The sequence below is a fragment of the Talpa europaea genome, assembly GCF_964194135.1.
Source record: "Talpa europaea genome assembly, chromosome: 2".
In the NCBI taxonomy this organism is placed as follows: Eukaryota; Metazoa; Chordata; class Mammalia; order Eulipotyphla; family Talpidae; genus Talpa; species Talpa europaea.
This window is the reverse complement of record NC_140068.1, coordinates 60,088,311-60,114,138: the sequence shown is the minus strand read 5'-3', so window position 1 is coordinate 60,114,138 and position 25,828 is coordinate 60,088,311. Positions and strand designations below refer to the sequence as shown.

The window sequence follows — 25,828 nt, the reverse complement described above, 5'->3', positions numbered from 1 at the left end:
TAAACATAGTCTAAAGAATCATTTCAAACTGAATATTACACTTATCAGTGAGTTCAAGTGTTAAGTTTTCTTAACGAAGCTCTTTTTTAAACAGACTAAAATAGATGAAGTACTTACATTACTCACAAGAAGGATAAATACTATGTCACAGGAAAGGATGGTATAAAATGTTGAAAACAGCTCCAGGCACAAAGCTGACAATTCTTCAGCATGACTTGGACAGTCAGGGGCACTGCCAGGGATGTAAATTTCTTTCTTAAAGAAAGTAACATTGCAGTCAAACCTCCCAGAGCCACTTAAGTCCCCCCAGGAAGGTTAGATGCCCTGAGGACAGCACGACCAGGAAAATCCACTGCAGCAGGACACAGGCAGCACTGGGCACAGGTTTAAGACTCTGCCTGATTCCCCCAACTGTAAAATGAGGGGGTGGCAACAGTGACTATTACAAAAGGTGATGTAACTTCATGTATGTAATGAAAGGATGTAAGTGATGTGCTGTCTAGCAATTTACTAGCTCTTATTTCAGGCATTCCCCAGCTCTGTGGGTAAGACCAGAACTAAACCTTTCCCCACAGCCTTCTCTTAACTTTTCTCTGAGGCCATATCAGAAGCGTAGGGCCCAGCGCCGGAGCTAGATGTCCGCCTCCTATCTCCTTGCCCTTCACCAGTGGAGTAGTAGTTTCAGACTTTTTGGACTGTGGTTCATAGTAAGAAAGGCATTGTACATGAAAACTCAGCATACACGTTCACATGTGTGCATTCACATGCTAGAACACAGGCACATGTGTGTACAAGCATGTGCATGCCACACAGAAAGAACACTTTCATATTGCATCAGGAATGCACCTTGATATTTTCTCTTCTGTTTCACCTTTTTAAACTGCCAGGTCCACCCAGTAAATGAACTCTCTCCTATTGTAACTAGCCCATATTTTGAGAGGCTCATCTTTAAATGAGGTGTGCTGAAAACAGTAGATGAATCAAAGGTATTTGGAAGTCACTCCAACCTTCCTCGTGATATTTCTTTACGCCATATTAATCTATGCCGCATCCCAGTGCCTGCTGCTCACGCACAGCCTTGGTGGGTCTGGAAAAGCTCAGGACAAAGCCTTACTTCCTGTTAATTCTGCAGCTTGTCCTTTTGTTTATGTCACTTTTGTCCCAGCCAGTGAAGCCCTACAGATCAGTATGTGCCTTTTGCTAAGTAAATGAATTTCATTTGTGATGAATGACTATGAAAGAAAGATGCAAAGATAAAAATGATCATTTACTTATCCATAAATCTTGAAGTAGATAATTATAGCCTCTGAAAAAACTTGCCTCTTTTAGTTTTGCCACTTATTTCGCATTTTATGATTGTTCACCAAGATTATACTTGTTCTCACAACTATAATAAATTTTGATACTTATTCTTGAGGAATAAAATTAACAATTAAAAGTAGTTCCAGGGCACACTAGGAAATAAGGCATATCCACTTATTTAAATAAATTTTCCCAGCCTTTAAAAAGAGGTTCCACTGAATTGTTTTTGAAATTACCATAGAGTTAAAGTTAAACATAATTCATAATAAAAATGTGGTAAAATAATACATCCCTTGGAATTTTCAATTTGTTTGAACAATTTCAACACATATAGGACCCAACACACACAAACAAATAGACACACTCCTGAAAAACTGAAAGAAAATTTCAAAAGCAGATGCATCTGATTTTTTTCTGTTCTGTTATTTATTTAATGTAGTTACCACCTAGCTGGCAAGAATCCAACATGGCATGGAGACCTCTCCTGTCACGCCCGCTGCTCCCCTCGGCAGTGTATTTCATCAGTCTGCCTGTTCTGTTCCCCTCTCTGTCTCTGATGAATCCTCTTACCCTCCTGCGCATCTGGCCTGTACCCCCGTTCTTGTATTAAAAAAAGTAGGATTTCTTTATTTGATCCTTTTTTTTTAACTATGCGATTCTCATTGCTTCTAGATTTAGATACACATTTGCTGAATATGAAATTCATGCCTTTTCATTTACTTAGAGAACATAAATGATTTTAATGTCCTCAGAGTTCATTCTCAAAGTAATGGAATTGCAAAGAACAGATACAAAACCCTGCTGTTTGTTTTTCATGCTGCAGGCATGTGATAGGAATAGAGGAGCCTGTCGGGGCTTCATTAGAAGGAAGGCAAAGACTCTACTGGTGGTGGTCACTGTTCATCTCTCCTTAATTTTCACTCATTGGTTAAGAGAATCTTGCCTCTCAGAACAAAAGAATGGTCTTATTTCCTAGACCCACAGGACAGGAAAACACTGTCCAACAAAGAACCATCTCCTTTGGGCATCAATAAGGACTGCCAACATCTGTGCCTTATTAAGTGTGTTGGGAGAATCAAATAACAGGCAGGGGAGCCGGCAGTAACTTCAAGGACAGCATTCTGATTGGCACAGGGACTTGGCCACTTGCTCAAACCCTTTCAGTCATTGTAGCCACACCCCCTTCTTAGCACCAGCTTCTCTAATGGAGCAAAGTCAGAGCCTCCAGTTGGTGATTATTGCAATCATAGAACACTGATAAGACTTCACTACTTCTCATGAATTTGCCTTTCAAGATGAATTGGGACTATTTTAAACCAAAATCTAAAAAGGATGACTATCCAATGCATACAAGGTCTTTGGTGGGGTTGAGTTATAAGGGGAGCTACTGATCAACTATTGTGAAACCATAAGCCCACTCCTACCACAAAGTATAAACCTCTTCCTGGGGCTGTGGTTTTTGTTGTCTTAATTGTGCTGTTTGACAGACTTCCAAGAAGGTTTGGATTTTCCCGACCTCTTTAGGAAGCAACATGGGGTTGTAGAAAGGGCTCTGGACTCTGACCAACCCCTTTCCCTTCCGGGTTGGTCACCACTTGCTGTCTGATCTCAAATAAGTCAACAGCTCTGGGATTCAGCTTTCTTATTTTAAAAATGGTCACAATGATCTGACTATCCCAGAGAAAGTTGCAGGGGTTCTATTAGGTAATATATGAGCAGAACTGGACCCTGGAGCATAGTGGGTCTAAAAGATGTCAAATCTTTTAAATGAAAAGAGGGAGGATACATAAATTATCTGCATACAGTTTTTTTAGTTTTATTGAGAAATCATTGACATATGTCATTGCATAAGTTTAATGTCGACAGCATGATGGTTTCATTTACGTGTATTGTGAAATGATCACCATGATGGGTTCCACTAAGATCCATAGAAAGATGTATTTTCCAGACTGTAACTACCTGAGAGTCACAAATCCTCAAACTAACACATGAGGTCACTTTAACAAATTAAAAGACTCCTTATCCCACAAAACTTGGGAATATTGGAATTTTTCTCAATCTTTCTCAAAGAAATATCAAATCTGAGATCCCTTATTTTTCCTGGTTCCTTGAACCTAAGTTTAACTTCTGCTGAATTCTTAGCACCTCTGGCCTTGCTCTTTCAAACCATTCTTTCCTATGTATGCAACAAGACCTACTGACCTTTCTTCTTATCCCCCCAAACACTGTACACACGGGCAGTTACCCTAGGAGTTTGCATGGCACCATAGAAAACACAGCCATAGCACGGCACACCCTGTAACCTGCACTGAGTCCTGGTCTTCAAAGCCCTCCGCCATTACCACTGGGGCACTTATCACTGGTTGGCCTTTCTTCCTCAGCCCGCCTCTCCTCGGAGTGCCCACCATCTACCACTTTGGTGGTCTCCTTTTCTTTACTTCTCTACCCTCTTTATCCCAGGCTACTCCTGAAACTCAATATTTCTCCCACTAATTAAGCATCTTCAATCTGGTCCCCCACCTGGTCTACCATCCCTAACCTACCTCACCTAACCTTGGAGAAGAGAGGAGCAAAGACACCATAACCAAAACTGTCAGACTCTTGTCTTCTCATAAGCACTTTACTAAACAGTATGCTTTCTCCCTGAGGTGTATTCTGTCACCAGTTTTCCACTCATCATGATCCATACATGTACATTTTTGTAAATCACAGAAATTATATGGCCATTACCACGGAGTAGTGAGACAATGGATACTCTTTTACTTCTCCACTTGGCAAATACACTGTAATACTCGTTTTACTTTAAAAATAATTTTTTTAAACTGAACAATGATGTAAAAAATAAAAAAATAAAAAATAAATAAAATGAGAAATTAACCACTTATAAAAAATACATTTTTAAAAAACCTCTCTCTACCACATAAATGTAATTAATACTAAATTTTATTTTTTAAAAATTTTCCACAGATTATTTACTGATTCAGTAGGCTTTATTCAGTGATTCATGAGTTGGGCGGCATCCCACCCAGCAGACACAAAAGAGCATTGAAGAGCAAGAAATATTTATAGACTAAAATGAAGAACAAGGAAGTGGCCATGGGCATTTACTTACTGGTTAAAGCAAGGTTACTTTCCTTCTGTGGGGTGAAGTGAAGCCTTGGAGCCAGCCAGGTAACTTGTGCTGAACAGGCAAGTGCTGATTGGTTGTCTGAGGCCTGCCTTTTCTGAGAGAACAGAGCATAGAAATACAGTGAAGTTTTGACTTGCAAATGTGGGATTTAGCCTGAGTGACTCCAGGGGCCTCCCTGGTCTGGTCGCACAAGGGGTTAAGCATCAGCGCTGTGAAATGATCTCAGCTACTGCAGCACCAGTTCTATCCCTGACAAGGGAGCTAATCCACATGGCACAGCAGACCTCTCTTGTGTGCCCGCTGCTCCCCTCATCAGTGTATTTCAGTAGATCTGCCTGTTCTGCTCCCCACTCTGACTCTGGTGAATCCTCTCACCCCCTGTACTTCTGGCCTGTACTCCAGTTTTTAATTTTTTTTAATAGTTTGTTCTTTTTTAAAAAAAAGATTTATTTATTTATACATAAAAGAACTGGGGTACAGGTCAGAGGTTTGGGGCACAGAGTGGGAAGCAGAACAGGCAGGCTGACTGAAGGACACTGCTGAGGGGGGCAGCAGGAGAGACAGAAGAGGTCTACTGTGCCATGTGAGTAGCTCCCTGGCTTGCCAGGGACCGAGTTCATGCTGCAGAGGCTGCAGACAGCTTCACAGTGCTGTGCTTAACCTCTTGCACCACCAGGGAGGCCCCCTGTACCCGTTTTTATATGCATAAATAAATTTTTTTCACATAGTGACATTTTATTCAGCAATCTTGATAAATTCACCTACAAATTTTATTAGATACTTTAAAATGTGGCCTGAAACTGACGGGTTTTTTTCTCTTTTTTTAAGTTTTTTACACCATTATTCATTTTTCTTTAAAGATTTATTATTTATATAAGCACTGGGTACAGTCAGAAGTGCAGGAGGGTGAGAGAATTCACCAGAGCCAGAGCAGGGAACAGAACAGGCAGACAGACGAAATACACTACTGAGGGGGGCAGCCAGCGAGACAGGACAGGTCTGCTGCGCCATGCGGATATCTCCCTGGCCAGGGATCGAACTTGTGCTTCAATGGCCGCCAATGGCTTCATAGGTTGCGTCTTAACCCCTTGTGCCACCAGGGAGGCCCCACCATTATTCATTTTTAAACAATATTTGCTTCCCTCCACCCCCTCAGGTGTAGTCCCCATAGAATTTCCTTCCCCAAGGCACCCGTGCACCATCACCTCAGTCCCCTGTGCTCCTCCCTCCCTCTGATCCATCTCCCTCCTCCTCCCCTGCAGGATGTCTCTGATTTATAATTGTCTGTTTTTGCTTTGCTGTGTTTTGTACTGTTATTATTTTTTTACACTGATGTCTTATTTGGTTCCCCTATGTTCCTGCTATAAGTGAAACCATCCAGTATTTTTCTTTTTCCTTCTGACTTATTTCACTGAGCATCATTCCTTCTAGCTCTGTCCACATTGCTGTGAATAGCATGAGTTTATCTTTCTTGATTGCTGAATAATATTCCACATAAATAAATCTTAAAAAAAAAAATAACATGAGCAACTCCATCTTGGGCTTAGTCTGGTTAACAACTTGAATTGATATTTTTGTTATAATTTTATATAGTGACCATATGTATCTTTTTGCCTTTAAAAGGTAAGAAATCAGGAATGCAAAGGGTGCTTTATCCCAAGCATTCTGGCTGTGTCTCACCCAGTTCTCTTGTCCTTAGTTTATAGATTTCTCAAAAGCCTAGATACCCATGGCTGTGAAATTGCGACTATTCACCTAGAAGGGACTTTCCAAATTCTGTCATGATTTGGTCTTCCATGCCAGTTGATCTCCAGGAAAACCAGTTCATATTGCATACTCCTCACTCCACAGTTCACCAGTGGATATTGTACAGTTTATGGGAATCAGATGTCAGGCCCCTCACTGAATGCAAACACAGCATTTCCCACTCAATGTGACCACCATGAGAATGCCTTTTCCACCTCAGTGCTGATTTTCCTTAAAAAAACTTATCAGGTTTACATTAAGTAATGATAAAGTTTACCTGCTTTTTATTTTTTTCAAAGATTTATTTCTTTATTTTATACAAGAACTGGGGTACAGGTCAGAAGCGCAGGAGGGTGAGAGAATTCACCAGAGCCCGAGCAGAAAGCAGAACAGGCAGACGGACTGAAGACACTGCTGAGGGGAGCAGCGGGTGCAGCAAGAGAGGTTTGTGCACCATGTGGGGTTCTCCCCGGCCGGCGGGGAATCAAACTGGTGCTGCAGAGGCTGCAGACAGCTTCGTGGCATGGTGTTCAACCACTGCACCACTGGGGAGGCCCAAGTTTACCTCCTTTTTAATCTCATGAAATAAACTCATTACTTCTGAAAAGAGCACTGTTAGTAAATGGAACTACAGGGACATGTTAAGGTACACATCAGTATCTCTCACCATTCCATTTCTTCGGAACCTGCATGGTAACAGGCCTTTGTGGTAAAAACAGAGGGTGGCTGTGTTATTGGGGTTTTTTTTCTTGCTTCATTTGTTATATATAAACCCTTTCCATCATGTGAAAAGTGAATGGGAAGTCTGGATCTGGAAGGACACTAAGCCAGGGGCCTGGCTAGATCCTCTGTGAAGAGAAGGGTGCTGGGCCGCTTGGGGAACTGCTCCTTCCTCTGCCCTCCCTCCATTGCACAGCCTCGCCTGGCTTTATAAAGACGAAGCAGAGACCTCAGGCCTATCCTTGCCCAACCATGGAGAGGCAAAAGGCTGGGTACTTGTTGGAGCTTTGGAAATTTTTACTGAATGAGTAAATGTGAGCGTAGTGAGCCATTTCCCACCCTGCGGGGCTCTTTTGCTTGCCCAACCAGTCAGGACTGGGTGTAGGCAGACACCTGGCTTGGATTTCATGAAGGTTTTGTGCCCACCCTGCCGCTACTCAAAGATGCTTGGTCTCTTAGTCCTCCCAGTCATCACTGAAGTCCAAGAGCAAGAATTTGAGCAGCCAATTAAGCATGTGCAAACAGAGGGACAAAGTGGGAGTTAGAGATTCCCTTGAATGCCTGCAGGAGACACGAACGCTTATGTTCCATGGTTGCTACAAAGATCACTTAGGAGAGGGTGACTCACTGTCTAGTTGCAAAAGCTTCTTGACTAGACTGTGAAGACAGGAGAGAACCCTCTGTCCTGGACAGCAGGTACTGCTTCTGTGTCAGGGGCAGAGAGGGGGCCAGGGAGTGGCAGCTGGCCTGGGGGCCTCTTGGAGGAGTCTCCCCACAGCCCTGCACAGAGCCTAGAGCTGGGCTACCTGAGCGGCCCACTTTACGGCTTGCCTTACCACAGGATTTCCTGCAAGGAAAAGTTACTCAGAGATTTAAAAAAAAGAAAAATTAAACCACTTTTTTAAAAAACAGTAATTAGGATTTCCCCTGGTGGTGCAGACGGTTGAGCACAGTGCTGTGGAGCTGTCCTCAGCCTCTGCAGCGGGGGTTCGATCCCGGCTGGCTGGGGAGATACCCACATGGCACAGCAGACCTCTCATGTCTCACCTGCTGCTCCCCTCAGCAGTGTATTTCAGTCGGTCTGCCTGTTCTGTTCCCCTCTCTGTCTCTGGTGGATCCTCTCATCCTCCTGCACATCTAGCCTGTACTCTGGTTCTTCTATGCATGAATAAATAAATCTTTAAAAATAAATTAAAAAACAGTAATTAAATCTGTTTTATAAATCTAAAAAATAAAAGTAGCCCCAGAGGGCCTGCCTGGTGGCACAAGGGGTTAAGACGCAAACTATGAAGCAATCCGCAGCCTCTGCTGCATGAGTTAGAGTCCGTGGCCGGCCAGGGAGCAACCCACATGGCGAGGCAGACCTCTCCTGACTCACCCGTTGCTCCCCTCAGAAGTGTATTTCAGTCAATCTGTTTGTTCTCTTCCTCACTCTGTCTCTGGTGAATCCTCTCACCCCCCACACCTCTGGCCTGTGCCCCAGCTCTTATATGCATAAAATAAAATAAATTAAAGTAGCCTCAGAATGAAACCAAACTGAAACTGAACAAGTACCATACCCATTCTGTTGACTCCCAGCAACTCACTCAGTTCTCTTTGCTGGCTGGCTAGTTGGGGATGTTGAATTGAGGGCCACTGGGGAGAGGAGTTAACACATTGTAGAGCCAGCAAGGCACAGAGCAGGTTCTCTATGATCCAGGCAGATGGGTAAAGGAGAGTTTTATTGAGCTTTTTACACCATTTGTAGGTGTAACCCTCATGAAATCCAATCCAGATATCTGCCTACACCCAGTCCTGACTGGTTGGGCAAACAAAGGAGCCCCACAGGGTGGGAAATGGCTCACCCAGGTACATGGCAGGCAGGAAGGCCAGGGAGGCCAGGCTGCAAGAAGGCTGGCAGGCAGGAAGGCCAGGGAGGCCAGGCTGCAAGGAGGCTGGCAGGCCTCCCAGTCCCCGGCGAATCTTCACTCTTTCTGGGCCCTCTGGCATTCTCTTATGGGCTCTTTTCTGCTTTCTCTCTGCCGTTGCTGTTTCTTTTTCTCCTGGCAGTCCCGTGACACCACCCTTATAGGCCCAGCCTCTCAGCCCAGGTATGCCCACCTATGCACGCCCATACCCTATTCCAGGTGTCTGCCATTAGGCACACATGTAGGACCACAGGGACCCATCATTAATGCTAATAGCAGGAGGGTAGAAAATGCTGATAATTTTTACTTACCCTATACACATCAACATTGCTCACCTCCACATGTGGATTCCCCACAAAAGCACTCAACAAACATTTACTAACACCTACCATGTGCTAGGTGCACAGCAGCCCCTGCCTCCATGGAATGTATTGTCTTTAAAGAGATGCTGATCCTGATCAGATTTTTTTAAGTGTAATTTTGCAAATAAGTCAATCATATCATGTATAACCACAGAGCATGCTGTGAAGGGAGAGGTACAAGATGTGGCAAGAGCATCTATAGCAGGACCTGATCAAAAGCTAAGATCAAAGCTGTCAGTTCTTTTGAGGAACTGACACTTGGGCTAAGAACAGGAAGACAACCACGAGTTAAAACTGGTAAATAATAATCACTAACCTTTACTGAGTTTCTAGCTTTATTTGCTGCATTCACTTCTTTAATCCTGACAACCCCTAAGGGTCTCCATTTTATTTTTTTTAATTTATTTATTTTTTTATTTATACAAGAGCCAGGGTACAGGCCAGATGCACAGGAGGGTGAGAGGATTCACCGGAGACAGAGTGGGGAACAGAACAGGCAGATAGACCGAAGCACCCTGCTGAGGGGAGCAGCGGGCGAGACAGGAGAGGTCTGCACACCATGTGGGTTGCTCCAAGATCGGCGGGGATGGAACCGGCACTGCAGAGGCTGAGGACAGCTTCACAGCACTGTGCTCAACCACCTGCTCCACCAGGGAGGCCCGGGTCTCCATTTTTACAGATGAATAAATTAAAGCGTAAAGATATATGGAACTGATATGCAGGCCTCTGGCAGCAGGGCTCACTCCAAGGGTAGAGGAAAAGGCATGGAAGAGGCTAAGATAGCAGAAGTGCAGGGCAAGGGGTCTATAGGAAGCTGGCAAGCTAAGAAAGGGTCATATCATGTAGGTCTTGTAGGTTATGGTATTCACATCAAAAATGGTAGTATTTTTCATAAGACCAGCAGAAAATATTTCAAAGCCAGGAAACACATAAATGATCACATTTATGTTTTAGAAAGATCACTCAGTTTGCGGTGTGGAAACTGGATTATAAAGAGATGCTCAGAGGCCAGTTCAAAGGCAGTTGTCACAGTTATCCAGGCACAAAGCTATTGGTGGCCAAGCCTGGGCTTGGCTGAGGACACAGGGGCCAGGAGACAGCTAAGAGCAGTGTCTGCAGGACTGAGCACTTCCAAATAATTAAAGAGAAACTCAAGTCCTACAGAAGCTATGATGTGAAGTAAAAGTCCAGTCTTACAGAAATCCAGAAGTTCTTAAGCCACTTCCCATATACGTGAAAATCCTAGCATGGACTGCCTTAAAACGTAGTATAATTCCTTCAGTCAAATGAAAATCACCTCAAAGTCTGCTTCCTCCACCTCTGTCACATGATCTGCCCTTGCTGGTGGCTGGAAGGCCACCCTGGAACCATCATATTCCTGAGGGGCTGCTCCCCACACAAGGCACCATGCTGTGCTAGGTAATGCTCGCTCACCAGCTCCATGCCAGCCCACAGCTCCACGGTGCCTCCAGGTGTGGGCCCATTGTATGTGTTTGCTAGATGGCTGGGCTAGAATTCTGGGGATAATTTCTCTCCTACCAAGATGACAAGCGGGTTTCCAAAGTCAGATGTGTGGTTCCATTGGAGAGAATCTATTTTGAGCACGAGCATCTTTGGCTGGGCACCATGGAATGGTGTGGAAAATGTGGCGCCCAGGGCTGCTTTCTCTGCCAGTGGCTTTTTGGAATTGCTGAGTTAAGGGGAAGCGAAGAGCCCTTAACTATGGAAGAGGCACCGATGAGCCAAAGCAGACCAGCTAGTCCCTCAGTCCCTTTTCCCCAATTAAATCCTTTTAAAATGTCAATGACATGTCTCATACCCTATCAATAGAAACATCAAGCCCTTTCCTAGAACTGGAGAGAGTACCCTGTCAAAAGGGAGCTGGGATCTGAGCTCGCATGTGCAGACTGTGGCTCTCATCCGACAAGGTGCTGCACCGGGGAGTGGGATTCCTAATGTTTACATTCTATGTAAGTTCTGATATGTCTGTGCACGGCAGAAAAATAAAGGTCACAATTCAGACATATCATTTTTAATTAGTGTTTTCATTTTCTTTGCATATATACCCAGAAGTGGAATTGCTGGATTGTAAGTTCCAGTTTTAATTTTTTGAGGAATCTCTGTACTGTTTCCCATATTGACTGTACCTGCAGTGCACCAGGGTCCACTATTCCCCACCCAGTCCCCAACCAGCACTTATTTCTTTCTGGTAATAATAGCCATTCTGACAACTGTCAGAAGAGATCTCATTTTGGTTTTTATTTGCATTTTTGTGGTGATTAGTAATGTTGAGCATCTTTTCATGTGTCTGCCATTTGTATGTCTTCTTTGTATCCCATTCAATTATACTTCAATTGAAAAAAAAAAAAAAAAAAACTAACTAAAAAGGCAGGTTTGCCCTCCTCGAGGGTTGCCAGGAAACAGCCAGGCTGGCCATTTCTGAAGTAGATTAATTTGCCTTAGTCCTGGATGGAGTGTCCTGCGCCACCTTGTGGAAGTAGTGGAAACTGCACCTTCCCCAGTATCTCGGGCTCAAAAGAGGGGTTCATCTTCCCCACCGGTCTGTAGCTGAGGTGGGAGGGGACTGCGTACTCTTTGACCCTCTAAAGGAAAGCCCAGATTCAAGGCTTTCTCAAAGGAAAGCAAGAACATTAGGAGGAGGATGAGAGTGTTAGCCTTCCTCTCACGGTGTATCAGATCATCTATGATTGTCCCAGCCAATATCTGCCGGTGGCCCTTGAGGCTGTACACTGCAAAGGAGATGGGACAGGTCTGCCCGCTGGCTCTCAGTTGGGTGCTTTTGTGAAAATAAAGTTCCAAGATTTTTTTATTTTTCCAGAAGGAACAGTAAAATTAAAAGTTAAGGTTGGCAACAGGTGTTTCCTGCGTGGGTATTTGCAGCATTTCTGTTCTGTGGTTGAGCTGAAACAGGGAGAAAAGCATGGCAGAAATAGGGTCTTCATAACATTCACTCCAGTTTGTCATAAGCAAAAAGAGAAGCCCAGAAACAACTTGGGGGCATAAAGGTGCCGTCCCTGGGCTTGCATTTGAATTGCTATGTGACCACTGGCAGCCAGCTCCTTCAGATTTTGTGAGAACCACACGAGGCTGTGCTCGGGAGGCGGAGAGTCTAAGTTACCGTGCCCCAAGCCTGCTGTCCTTCACATACCTTCTGTGACAATTAGTCTTCTCCTCTGTAAAGTGGGGGTGATAATAGGACCTGTCTTGGAGAGTATAATAGGACCTATCTTGGAGGGACTATAGACATTGTTCTATAGTCCTTCATTTAAAACATTTCAAACTATGTCATTGTCTCCATGGAGCTGAGATATGAACCACTGAGATATGAACCTCACTCAACCTAAGTCGTCTGAAGGAGGTACAATTTCAGAACTGGAAAGTGTCAAGGGATGAGAAGCCAGGGCTCTGAGCTCCATGGGATTGTGCTCTCTGTCCTCATGTGGACCCACATCCAGGAGGCAGGGTTGGGCCTCCAGCCCCTGGGTCATAAGCAGGTCCCACACTCTCCCCAATGGCCCCCTTTGATGGCCTCCTTTGAGACAGAGTCAGCAGAAATTTCCCCTTATGAGGTCGAATGTGTGATCTGCACACATCCTGCCCACATCAGCCAAACCTCACATGGGGAAGGTTCTTCTGACTCTGGAGTGCATGTGACTTCTGCAAGGCACCTGTGGGGATGCAGAATTTAGCACACCTAAGGACAGTCTGTCATTTTTTTTTCAAAGATTTATTTATGCATAGAAGAACTGGGTTATAGACCAGAGGTGCAGAGGGTGAGAGGATTCACCAGAGACAGAGTGGGGAGCAGAACAGGCAGAAATACACTGCTGAGTGGAGCAGCGGGCGAGATAGGAGAGGTCTGCTACACCATGTGGGTTAGCTTCCTGGCCAGGGATCGAACTCAGACTGCCGTGGTGACAGCCTGAGATTTAACCCCTAGGCCACCAGGAAAGTCCACGCCCTGCGATTTCTGCTTCTCTTCATCTATAGAGTTTAAGCTTTGGACTGTGTGTCTGAGGTCACCATCACCTCCTACAAGAAAGAAATACACATGTACTGAGTATCTACCATGCACCAGCCTCTATATAGGGAATGTGGCAGCCCTGTGAGATAGGCATTGTGATTTCACCCATTTTACAGGTGTGGGAACTGAAATGCTGTGGCTTGGCTAGCCCATCTGGCTGCTGAGAGAGGCCAGGATGAAGGTAGGGGGTCTTAGCAGTAGTGCATCTGCATCTCCCTCAGCACCAGGCACGGTGCCCTGAACTTAGGAAGAGCCTCGTAAAGGCCCGTGGAGTCGAGAACGGAAGGATTCACATGCCAGAAGGACATTCAGAAACAGAGGCAGATGCCCCAGCAAGGCCTGAAAGACGGGCTATGTAAAGCGGCAGCTGGCAAATCATCAATTTAAAATTCACTGTCATCTGGCCAGCAGCCTGCTGGACCACAGCCAGCCGCGTACAAGGGCTGATTTGATCAGCTTTGGCCCTCTCATTTTAGGCACTCCACCTTCCAAAGAGGTGCCTGTTGGGAACTATCCATTCATAGTCACCTCTGATGATGGAAGGAAGGTTCCCGTGGTCCAGGCCTATGCCTTTGGCAAGTATCTCGGCTACTTGAAGGTTGAGTTTGATGACAAGGGAAATGTCGTCACTTCACATGGAAATCCCATTCTTCTCAACAGCAGCATTCCTGAAGGTATGTGAAATTTGGGGAATGTTCCATCACCTCATTCTGGAATTTTTATTGTGGCTTGATCTGGTTCCTGTTTCAGGATAAGACTGTAATACTTTTGAAGAATTTTACCTTCTTCCTTGAATCCACCCTCTTCGTGGATACAGAGATTTAAAAATACACCCAATTCCAATTGCCTTCTCCAAGTTCTCTCAGCATCGAACACTGTGTCGTGGCTTCTTGCTCTTTTTCAAGCTTGACCCCAGCCTGGGAAAGCCACACTCAGCTCATGACAGAGGAGCACCGATACTGAAGCTAGGGGTTCAGATTGGGCAGAGCAAGGCGCACCCCTGCCCTCCCCCCACCAGGAGCAGTCATGCCTGGGGCAAGCCACCTGGTCTCGAGGGTTTGTTTATTTATCAAGTGAGGGAAAGCCTGTCTTACTCTTGTCTGGGTTCAGAGTAAAAATGAACATGAACATCTCTTATGCTGCTTCCACCTGCCCTTTTCCTGTTTACCATCAGGGGTGAGGGGAGATGGGTGGTGAGGTGCCATCTGCCCTGAGAGCCTGTGGTCACAAAACAGGCTTCTGCGCAGCTGGAAGGAGGCCCAGAGACTTGAGTTGGCCCTTTATGCCGGCCCTGGCCTCCCAGTCACCACCACTAGCACATCCCAGGTGGCACTCACAAGATTGTAATTAGTTGGTGTTAGGCTCCTCGGAACAAATTTTTAAATTAAGAGCCATTCTGGGTTTTATTACTGGGAAACAAAATAGAGGTTCCTAAAGAAATTTCACAATCAAAACCAACTTGTACAGAAATATGGCAAAGAAACGTATACTAAGCTAAATGATGCCTGATGCCTTCTCCAAAGGAGAAGGAGCATTGTGATATCTGCTTCAATAGCAAGCTTTTTTCCCCCCTTTCAACTAGATCCCACCATAAAAGCAGAAATTAACAAATGGAGGATAAAATTAGATAATTATTCCACCCAGGAATTGGGGAAAACAATCGTCTATCTGGATGGCACCACTCAATCCTGCCGCTTCACAGAATGCAACATGGGCAACCTGATTTGTGATGCCATGGTGAGCAGCCCACTGGGGATGGAGGGCCTCTGCCGGGATGGGCGGCCAGGGAGGGTGCAAAGAGGGGTGAACTGGTAGCTACAGAATTGACGATCTTTAAAAAATCCATACCCATTATAGAAAGCAGTATGGGGGTGTCTCAAAACATTAAAAATGGATCTACCAGGCCTCCCCAGTGGCGCAGCAGTTGAGCGCTGGGTTGTGAAGCTGCCCGCAGCCTCTGCAGCACCAGTTCAATCCCCAGCTGCTCCCCGGCCACCGGAGGAGGGTCCCACATGGTGTGCAGACCTCTCCTGCCGCCCGCTGCTCCCCTCAGCAGTGTACTTCGGTCCTTCTGCCTGCTCTGCTCCCCGCTCTGGCTCTGGGGAATCCTCTCACCCTCCCGCGCTTCTGACTGTACCCAGTGCTTGTATAAATAAATAAACAAAATCTTTAAAAAAAAAAAAATGGAGCTACCATCCAACCCAGTAATTCTAATCCTAGGCATCTATCAAAAAAAATTTTAAGGACACTAGTTTGAAAGGAAACCTGCACTCCCATGTTTATTGCAGCACTACTGACTATAGCTAAACTCAGGAAACAACCTAAGTGCCCCAGAACAGATAAGTGGATCAAGAAGATGGGGTCTATATTCGCAAGGGAATACTACTCAGAAATCAAAAATATAAACTCGTGCCATTTGTGCCAACATAGATGGCGTCTGAAAGCATAATGCTAAGTGAAATAAGTCAGAAGGAGAAAGATAAATACTTAATGGCGTTGCTAATGTGTACAATATAAAGTAACTAGATAGACGAAGACAAGCTGAAAAACTAACCCTTGATAGCTGATTCAGACCAACAGAGACACCATCAGAGGGGAGACAATGGGGGAGGTGGAGAACAAAGAAGGAAAGAAGCACAATGTTCTATGGTGGTGGGATATGGGTGAGTTTGTGGTGGGTGGTCTATGGTGGCAATACCCAATGGAGACACCCCAATATTACCTCAGTTAAAAAATCAATTTTTTTAAAAATCCATATCCACACAAAATCTGGACATGGATTCACACTGAGTGCCTTAGGATCGGGTCCGAACTAGGTCAGCTGGCAATCACTTGATTGCTTTACAAGACAGAAGCCTTTAAGATGTTTATCTTAGCTGCCTGAAATGTGGATGTTGCTTCCTTTTATAAAATGATGTGAATACACAAACTCTGCTACTCCAAAGAGATAGACACAGTCCATAAAACACATCTGCCTAGGCCAGACTCTTCTGCACTGACCTGTGTTCTTAGCTCCAGACGTGTGTGGCTAAAATCTCCTCCCCAAGCAAGGAATGACAACATACAGTTATTATGAAAACAGGAGGACCCATGGTGGAGCAAGATCACCCATGAAAAGTGCTTCTGTGCCCACTTGTCTGCAAAGGGAGTGGCTGTGGTCCTGGAAACATATATCCATGTGCATTTTAAGTGGAGGTGCCATTTGGTTGCCCATGGACAGGGCACGGGTCCATGATGAGCCAATTCTGTCACCATCAGTCTCGTCTCTCCCACAGCCTCAAAGCCCACACACAGGGGACCATTTCTTGCTGCTCAGCTTGGAACCAGGGATACAGCCACAACTTACATACTTTCTAAGGCCAGGCCAAGCTTGCCTCCTGGGCATCCTGCAGCCAGTGAGATAAGTTGCTAAAGAGAAACCAGTATGTAAGTGTTTAGAGAAAGGTTTGGAAAGAAACACTCCAGATTGCTAGAGGTCCTTAACTCTTTGTTAAGAGACTGGACAAGTATAAAAGACATGCTTTTGCACTTTCTTTTTTCCACATGGAAAGTATTTGTTTTATTTCTTGTAACTAAATATGTATTTGTAAGCATACTTGATGCTCCTCAGTTTTAGAAAACTGCCTCTCAAAATTGCCAACATGGAAATTGGTTGGGGACCTAGATGTGGAGGCCGGATTCTTGTTGGCCTGAGGTCTGGAGTTGAAAGGCTTTCAGGCTACCTGAGGGGAGGTGGTGGAGGAGCAGTAGCACCGCAGGGCAGGTCAGACCCCACGGCAGGACCCTGCTGACACCAGAGCCCACTACTCTGGGAGCACAGGGTCTTAAGAGAGGAAGCTAAGAGCTACTAGCTTCTAAGAATCTGACAGAGGACTGGTCACAGTCATGATCTTTGCTACTCATAGCATAAAACTAGTTCTAGTTGCAGCTGACCCTTGAACAATGCTGGCATTAGGAATAAAGGACAGCCACCCACCAATCCGTGTAATCAAAAATCCTTGTATAAATTTTGACTTCCCCAAAACTTTTTTTTAAAAGATTTATTTATTTAAGCATACAAGAACTTGGGTACAGGCCAGAGGTGTGGAGGGGGGTGAGAGGATTCACCAGAGACAGAGTGGGGAGCAGAACAGGCAGACTCACTGAAATACGCTGCTGAGGGGAGCAGCAGGCGTTATCAGGAGAGGTCTTCTGTGCCATGTGGGTTGCTCCCTGGCCAGGGATCGAACCTGTGCTGCAGTGGCTGCGGATTGCTACATAAGTTGTGTCGTAACCCCTTGCGCTACCAGGGAGGCCCGACTTCCCCCAAACTTAATAACTAATAGCATGATGTTGCCAGAAGCCACACCCATAACATAAACAGTTAACACACATTTAGTATGTTACTGTACCCTAGAACAAAGTAAAGAACAGAGAAAAGAAAATGTTACTAAAAACATCATAACTGGATCATCATAATTGTCTTCCTTCTCATCATCTTCATATTGAGTAGGCTCAGCAGCAGGAGGAGGAGGAGGGGTTAAAAAAAAATCTGAATACAAGCGTACCTGTGCAGTAAAACCCCATTTTGTTCAAGGGTTTTCTTGAGAAATTTCTAGGAAAACAGGAGCAGGGGAAAACAGCTCTTTCCTCAGTAGAACTAGCCAACTTCCTGAAACTGCTATGAAGGAAGAAGACCCAGCATAACTAATATAAATTTGCACTCTCTCATTGCAGATTAACAACAACCTTAGACACCCAGATGAACTGGTCTGGAACCACGTGTCCATGTGCATTTTAAATGGAGGCTCCATTCGGTCTCCCATTGACGAACACAACAACGGTGGGCTGCCAGGGGCTGGGGTCCCAAGCTCAGCCTGGCCCCCTCTGACAAGTCTCCTTAGCTCATCTCCTCGGCCAGCCACACACCATCATGCCAATTCTTTCAGTTTGGGCTAACTGCTGTCAGTGTCCACCCCCAAGGGCACACACATACTGGGGTATATTCTCTTACGTGTTTGCACACAGAGGCCACAGCTAGGGTTAGTGGGGCCTAAGCCTGATCTAAACTTCTAACTCACAGAACTACAAACTGATTGGTGCTGATTTATGCAAAATATCGACAGCCTCCACGTTGATCTCTGGAAAGAGAAAGACAATACTGTACTGGAAATCTCCTCGTGGAAAAGCAAGCTCGTGGATTAAATTATTTTAGTGCATTCGCAGATATCCCAGACTTATATCATACGCTAAAACACACCAAGTAGACAACCAAGCTTTCTTGTCGTCCTCCGTGGTATACTGGCAAATCCAGTCTCTTTTTTTTTTTTTCTCCCCGTTCTGGTTTTGTCACATATTATTTTTTTATTGAAGCAAATTGATCTACAACACTGTATGACTCAGAAGTAAAAATTCACACCTCTTCAAATGTGCACTACTACACCACATTCACACCAAAGCCCCAGTCTTAGCATATAAGCCCAGGCTCATCTCATAGTGGCACCCACTGGAGATCCAGCCTCGGGCCAGGAGATCCAAGCCAGAGAACCCTGATTTGGAACTACAGCCTTTTATAAGTTCCCACCAGCCTGTCCATTGGTAGAGACTTCTTGAATCCATTCCCTCCTGGGTATCAGAAACCCCATAACACAGCTGATGCTGCCCTAATAGTCCCCCAAGCCCCTGTGTCTCCCGCCCCTCTCCTCCCATCCTAAGGGAAACTGCTCTGGGGCAAGCTTGTTCTCAACTCTTTTCCTTCTTGCCTCACCTGTGACTACCCTCAGGCACAATTACGTGGGAGAACCTGGCTGCTGTGCTACCCTTTGGAGGCACCTTTGACCTGGTCCAGTTAAAAGGCTCCACCCTGAAGAAGGCCTTTGAGCACAGCGTGTACCGATACGGCCAGTCCAGCGGAGAGTTCCTGCAGGTGGGCGGTAAGTCACCATCCAGGGTTTCCTGCTCGTAGGCTAAGGTCTCCCACTCTGTGGCCAGGCTGGCTTGACTTTTCTCCCACCTAACACAATGCATAACCTTTCAACCACACCTCTGGGCTGAGGTCAGGTCAAAGCCCCAGGCTCTGGCAAACAGCAATACTTGCTGAGTCTGGTTTGGACTGCAAATGGATTCTCTCTGGAGCTGAACTCCAAATTCTATGCAAGTCAACTGCCTTGAGATTTCATCTCATTTCTGTTTAAATCTTAATTGTTTAAACATTCAATATTCTTTGTAAAAAAAAAATTCTATTCATAATTGCCTGGAAGCAGGCAGAGGTTCAAAAGAACAAAGTGTCCAAGCAGTATTAACAAAAGATGATTTCTGCGCGGGGTAGCCTGCCTTGTAGGTGCCAGGAGCACCTGGTTCTGGTTCCGTTGTGACCTAGGGCACATCTTCCACCTCTCTGAGCTCAGTGAGAAAACCTGGGTTGCAGTGAAAAATTAAATGAAAATATGTGCGTCCCAAGTCACAAAGACTTCCAGAACACTTTTGGCAATGATTAACTCCAGTGTACAGCAACCTAGCCCTTAATGTAGAATCTTATTTTACTTTGACACCGCATACGGCCACACCTTTTGACTTCAGACCACAGCCCCACTGATGGGCAGCATCGCCTTGCTGAGCCCTCCCTCTACAGAACACTCCACCGTTGAGATTGAGGGGTCACAGAAGAGGAGCCCCAGTCTGCTGCCTGTAGGGTAAACGCAGACATTTTACACTTTTTCCAAGAATACTTTGAAGGATCCATAGGGCTTGATGTCCTAACAGTGCCGGGTAGCTGTGTTTTGTCAAAGTGACACAGACCCAGATCACTACCATTTAGTAGTCTTCACAATTTTAACAAGAGTTCTGTGTCTCTCTATTTCTCATTTTCCAAAGTCACTGAACCAAGTTGCTGGTCCAATTTGTTCAAGATTTTTAAAAGTTGTGGTTAATCCCTACAGAGTCACTCCTAGCCCATTTGGCGCCAGAGCCAGTTTTCTTCCTGGTGGTTCTCAGACCTCCCAGAGGAACTCAAGGATAAACCTAAATCAAGAGGGGGTTAGCTGCAATGCACCTCTATTCTCTTGAGGAAATTTTATTCAAGCTTGAACTAAACAAAAACCAAGCCCAGTGCTCCAATTCCAGATTTGGGCCCAAATCCCTTTTTAAGAAAACAGAAATTTTCACTTCGGTTCCAGTGAAAACATATGAATTCATTTCTATTCTAGGAATTCACGTGGTTTATGATCTTTCCCGAAATCCTGGGGACAGAGTGGTCAAATTAGATGTACTTTGCACCCAGTGTCGAGTGCCCAAGTACGAGCCTCTTGAGATGCATAAGTTGTATAAGGTGATCCTCCCAAGTTTCCTCGCCAATGGTGGAGATGGATTCAAGATGATAAAAGATGAAGTAATAAAGCATGACTCTGGTGAGCGCAATTCTCTCTTCTCCCTGACCCAAAGGTACTTGAGGTCGACAGAAGTGGGCAGAAGAGGGGAGCTACTTGTGGTGTCAGGAGGGCAAAGCCAGAACCCACTACAGCCCCTGTGTGGCTGACTCCCTCCAACACACAGCGCCGGCCATCCAAGTCCGAGGAAGAAACATTTTTGGATCAAATTTGAAACTCTTTTAAGTACATATATATACAGTTACTTAAGTCATGAAATAGAATTTTGCACCTACAGAAAAATCACACCTCTTAGACTGGACATGAAAACCACCATATTAAATGATCTAAATTTTCTTGAAGAAGCTTTTAGTGTAACTAGGTCAGCTAGGAGTGTGTGGGATATGCCCTCCCCCTTCAGCACAGTGAGTTGATAAGACAAACTATTTTTTTACTTGGTGTAACAATTTTTTTCATTTATAAATTATTTTTATTTTTTATTCAAAACTTGTTTACTAGGATGATTTCTCATTCATCTGGATTCAGGGTGCTTTTAGTGCTGCTTCCGTCTGAAGGAGCGTCCTTCTGTAAGCCTTGCTACTCCTCCTATAGGCTGGCAGAGGACAGTGGAGCAGCCAACACAAACAATACTGCCATTTGTGCATGGCTTTAAAGACGGTGGTGATTTTATAGCATCCTGGGCATTTCACATCCGTGAAATAGGAATTGGGGCTTTGCACCAGGCGCTTCTTCTTGTGTCTCCTCTTTTCTTATGGAGAGGGATGAAGGAGATCCTTCGCGAGAGGCATGTTCTCGTGGGGAGGCCGTCACTGCCAGAAAGCTCTAAATTTATTTTTAAATGAAATACCTTTTTCCTTCCATCATTGCTAATTTTTGGACACTATATGATTTCTCCCCTCAGGTGCAGTCACTGTAGTTCTCCTAGCACCAAAGCACCCAGAGTCCATCACCATAGTTCCTATATTCTTCCTCCCCGCCCCAGCTTCACCCCTTTCCCCAACCCCTCCTGGCTGCCTCAGATCTATGGCCAACTTTCACGGTTTGTCATTGTCTGGCCCCTTATTTGGTTTCTCTATATTCCACATATAAATGAAAGCACTCAATATTTAGCTCCTAACTTATTTCACTTAGCATAATCCCTGGCTGTAAAAAATTTATAGGAACCACCATACTTGATCACAGTCAATAGTTTCAGCAGTGGTAAGGGTCATTATACCCAAGCCTCACATTTAAAAACTGGATTGAGAACCACCTAAATGTGCATAAAATTCACTGACAGAACACACTACACCTCCCTCTTCTCCAGGGCTCTAGAAACCAGCGTGCTTACTAGACAGGCACCACTTCTCTGCATAAACAGGAGAGAGTGCATACAGGTTCCTCCTCAGCCTGATCACGGTGGCCTCTCGTTTTAGCTGCTTTTTTCCAGGAGCGTGGAGAGCAGAGCCAGGGCAAAGGAGACAGATTTTTCCAGGAGGACAGGTGCTGACTACTTCTGTCCATTGCATGATAGGAGACAGGGCAAAGGGGCTGATGGCTGTGCAGCACCCAAGCTCAGGCTAATGGGTGTTGGAGAGAAGCAGCTCATACAGAAAATGGAGGAAGCCTTGGGCCTAAGAGTTCTCAACCTGGCTACATAGTAGAATCACTTGGGAAGCATTTTAAATTAAATACATGAGTGGGCCCCAACTTTTAAGAGATTCTAATACAAATGTGTTGGCACAAAAGTCACTTTCAGTGATTTTAATGTACACTCAGAGGCAAGAACTACTGCAGTGAGATTTTTTTTTTAAATAAAATTCTGTCAGGTCCCTGTGGGTTTGTTGTAGTTATAGACAATTAGTAGTTATCGCTCCTCTTTTGGAAATGAAGCCTCCATTGTCTCACCATCAGTCATGTGGAAATACCAGGCAAGCAACAGGAAACCATTTTTAGGTCTCAACTAATTGATCCAGTTCCCTAGGCTCCTCGTTCAGAGCTGTAATATCAATGACCTCTTTCTTGAGTCATCTCAGAACTGAGATCACTCTGTTCCTCCCAGTGACGTCCAATGTGGGCCAACAGGCACACTTCACAACTAGAATATGAAAAAGCAATCTAATTCTTTGTGCTTAGGATCACCGCTAGTCTTACCCTCTGTGACACATTATTCCTGCTTATGAGGGGAGTATCTTCACTCATACAATTGCAAAGGACCTTAGAGAAATACATTGACTTGGTCTCTCCCCTCTTACTGTTCATTAATAATTACTTTTTCTACAGTTAAAATAGTGTATGTATTTTTCTAGGTGATCAAGATATCAGTGTGGTTTCTGGATACATCTCAAAAATGAAAGTCGTTTATCCAGCAGTTGAAGGTCGGATCAAGTTTTCTGCAGGAAGTCATTGCCATGGAAACCTCTCTCTAATATTTCTTTCATTTTTGGTAGTGAGCATTGTTTTATACCTGTAGCCAAAACTTCTCCTTGCCATTAATCTGTGGGACTGCATTTTGCAAGTGAGATTTAAGTCTGCCTTTTAGGAACTGACTATGTGATGGCGCAGACCATCCTCAGCTCCTAGAAGCTGCGCTTAGATGTTTGTAAATGAAGACACTGAAATAATCTCCCAGGATCAGCAACTTAGTGAACGTACAGGAAAAGAAATTAAAATGATCCCCCCTCCAAGAAGAGGGCCAGCCATCTTTCGTTTACATGTGTACATTTTAATAAAAACTTTATTAATAATTTTAAACCATAGAAATTATTTTTCTCTTTAGATCCCTTCTCATCCACCACCAATTTATATTTACATAGAGTTTTATCATTTACAAGAGAGTTTTAAGCACATTATCTTGTTTGATGCCCATAACTTTGGTAGGCAAGACAGGTGTATTTCCCATTTGTCAGATGAGGGAACTGAAGTTCAAAAAGAGTAGACTTGCTCAAGGCCATATAGCTAAAAGTGACAGGCCTAAGACCTGTACCTAAGTCTCCTGACCTGGAATCCAGCACTCTTTCGACTATATCCAGTTGATGTTTGGAATGATTATTTAATGACGCACCAAACTATCAATGGCTCCTAATTCATGGATGACAAGTCTCTGCTTTATTTCTGGTATGTATGTATATATATATATTTTTTTTTCCTTTTTAGCTCCTACTGTTATAGTGATTTTAATACACTAAACTTTCTCTCGTGTCACCGTATGCCTTTGATGAATCAGGAAACAAATGAATGGTACAGCAGATAATGGAAAAGACTAAGGCTGCAAACAACAGTCAAAGGAAAGAATAGGACATCCTGGTCTGATTTACATTATATAAAGGAGTTAAAGGGCATTTAGATTTGTAAAATAACTATTTGCTAAGGAGTAGCAGCACAGTGATGGATGCATGGTATTAGCCATTAATAATTTCGAGGGGCCTCCCTGGTGGCCTATGGGTTAAGTCTCAGCATTATCACTGCTGTGGCCTGAGTTCCATGCCTGGCCACGGAGCTGCCCACATGGCACAGACCTCTCCTGTGTCACTCACTGCTCCCCTCAGCAATGTTTTCAGTCAGTCCACCTGTTCTGCTCCCCACTCTGTCTCTGGTGAGTCCTCTCAATACCCACACCTCTGGCCTGCACCCCAATTCTTCTATGCAAAAACTAAATAATTTTAAGAGATTCCTTCAGTTCTACTTCTATGTTGTTCCTTCTTTCTTCCTAATGTGAAGATGTCATGAGTTTCTATGACAAGGTGCAATTCTAAACCTACATAGGTCCCTCCCTAGCCACATGCTAGCACTGTATTTATTTTAGTCACACACTCCCCATATACCCTCACCAACACACACAGACACACACACAGACACACACACATGCACATTGCATCCATCACCACCACCACACTTTGGGAAATCTAGAAGGGAGACATGATTGAAGTCAGCTCTGCCTCCAAATCTGAATAATCACTCAGTCATTCTCAAGGGCAAAGAACTCACTAGGAATGGGTACCTGCGTAGGTGTTCAAGAAATATCAGACTGATGAAATAATTTATACTCAAAGAACAAATATTTGCTTAAATTGGTAAGCATATGAATCTGCTGAGCAGGAATGACTCAAGAAATCAATGGGAGCCTTTACCTTAAAAATAGTTGAGCAAAGGGGGTATGTTTGTCTCAATGTTTACAAATACTAAGTATCTTTAATATAAAATATACTTTTAAATTTCATAATCTTTTAATAAAAGTTGTTGCAGCAAAATAAGGCCTTCATTCTATGCATATTCAGAATACCTATAAGTAAACAAATGTCAATAAGATTTTAAAAGGAAATTAGAGAAAGATGCACTTAGGATATATTTTTTATCCTGGGATAATAAAAATTCTATATGAGTATAAATTTTTCAGGAACTTTTTTAAAGTACCCTAAATATGTATGCATGTTTTGTATAATGTGGTATTAAGAAATAACAGCAAACCACTTTTCCAATTGTAGATTCCAAACAATAAAATTGAAATTACACTCCTTATTTCTGGTGTTTATTTCTTTTCTCAAGCAAACACCTGTATGTATCCAAGACCTTATGACTGAAGGAAAACCCACATTTCATCACTGGTATCATTTTCTGATTGTAAACCCCTCATCATCACATAATCCTCCCTATTCCCCTTTTCACACACATCCCCCATAAAATGCATGCAATTTTTAAAGAGGAGAAAAAAATAAAGGCTGTTTTAAGTAGGACTACTAAATTTTCTGGTTTGCACATGCAGAATTAAATGTTGACACAATTTTGTGGCCTATACTAAACTTCTAAAACTTAAAATATCCAAGTTAGTCTGTGTTAGGGATTTTAATTTATCTCAACTGCTTGTGCACCTAAGAATCTTCCTCAAGCATACTGATGACACAACAGACCAGCTGGTAAACCTAGGTCAACCAGACGTATTAAATCCATTTTGGTGGGAAAGCTGCCTTCAGTAGTCTGCAACAAAGAGTAATCAATCCCTCAGGTATTTTGACATTGTTTTATTTTTTTTTTTTTATATAGAGGCATGTTTTCTTTCTTTCTTTATTTGTTTGTTTGTTTGTTTTGTTTATACATGCACTGGGTACAGTCAGAAGCGCGGGAGGGTGAGAGAATTCACCAGAGCCAGAGCGGGAAGCAGAGCAGGCAGAAGGACCGAAGTACACTGCTGAGGGGAGCAGCGGGCGGCAGGAGAGGTCTGCGCGCCATGTGGGACCCTCCTCCGGTGGCCAGGGAGCAGCCAGGGATCGAACCGG

The 25,828-nt window shown here is 44.2% G+C and overlaps 1 protein-coding gene and 1 pseudogene across 2 annotated transcripts in view; one reads left to right on the top strand and one right to left on the bottom strand.

Annotated features, from left to right (window-relative positions):
• The window catches only part of NT5E (5'-nucleotidase ecto), a gene marked incomplete at both ends in the record, with an annotated part of 47,854 nt that extends 24,826 nt beyond the window's left edge, over window positions 1-23,028 (top strand). Inside the window, 6 exons of the mRNA XM_084258596.1 lie at window positions 13,689-13,886; window positions 14,795-14,949; window positions 17,929-18,034; window positions 18,975-19,124; window positions 20,397-20,597; window positions 22,865-23,028. Of these exons, the coding sequence (XP_084114722.1) occupies window positions 13,689-13,886; window positions 14,795-14,949; window positions 17,929-18,034; window positions 18,975-19,124; window positions 20,397-20,597; window positions 22,865-23,028 (974 nt within the window). The remainder of the gene's footprint in view (window positions 1-13,688; window positions 13,887-14,794; window positions 14,950-17,928; window positions 18,035-18,974; window positions 19,125-20,396; window positions 20,598-22,864) is intronic.
• Window positions 21,109-21,364, bottom strand: LOC311167790 (small ribosomal subunit protein eS27-like; annotated as a pseudogene). Its single transcript has one exon. The product of its transcript is annotated as a small ribosomal subunit protein eS27-like (transcript).
• Window positions 23,029-25,828: the final 2,800 nt, after the last annotated feature.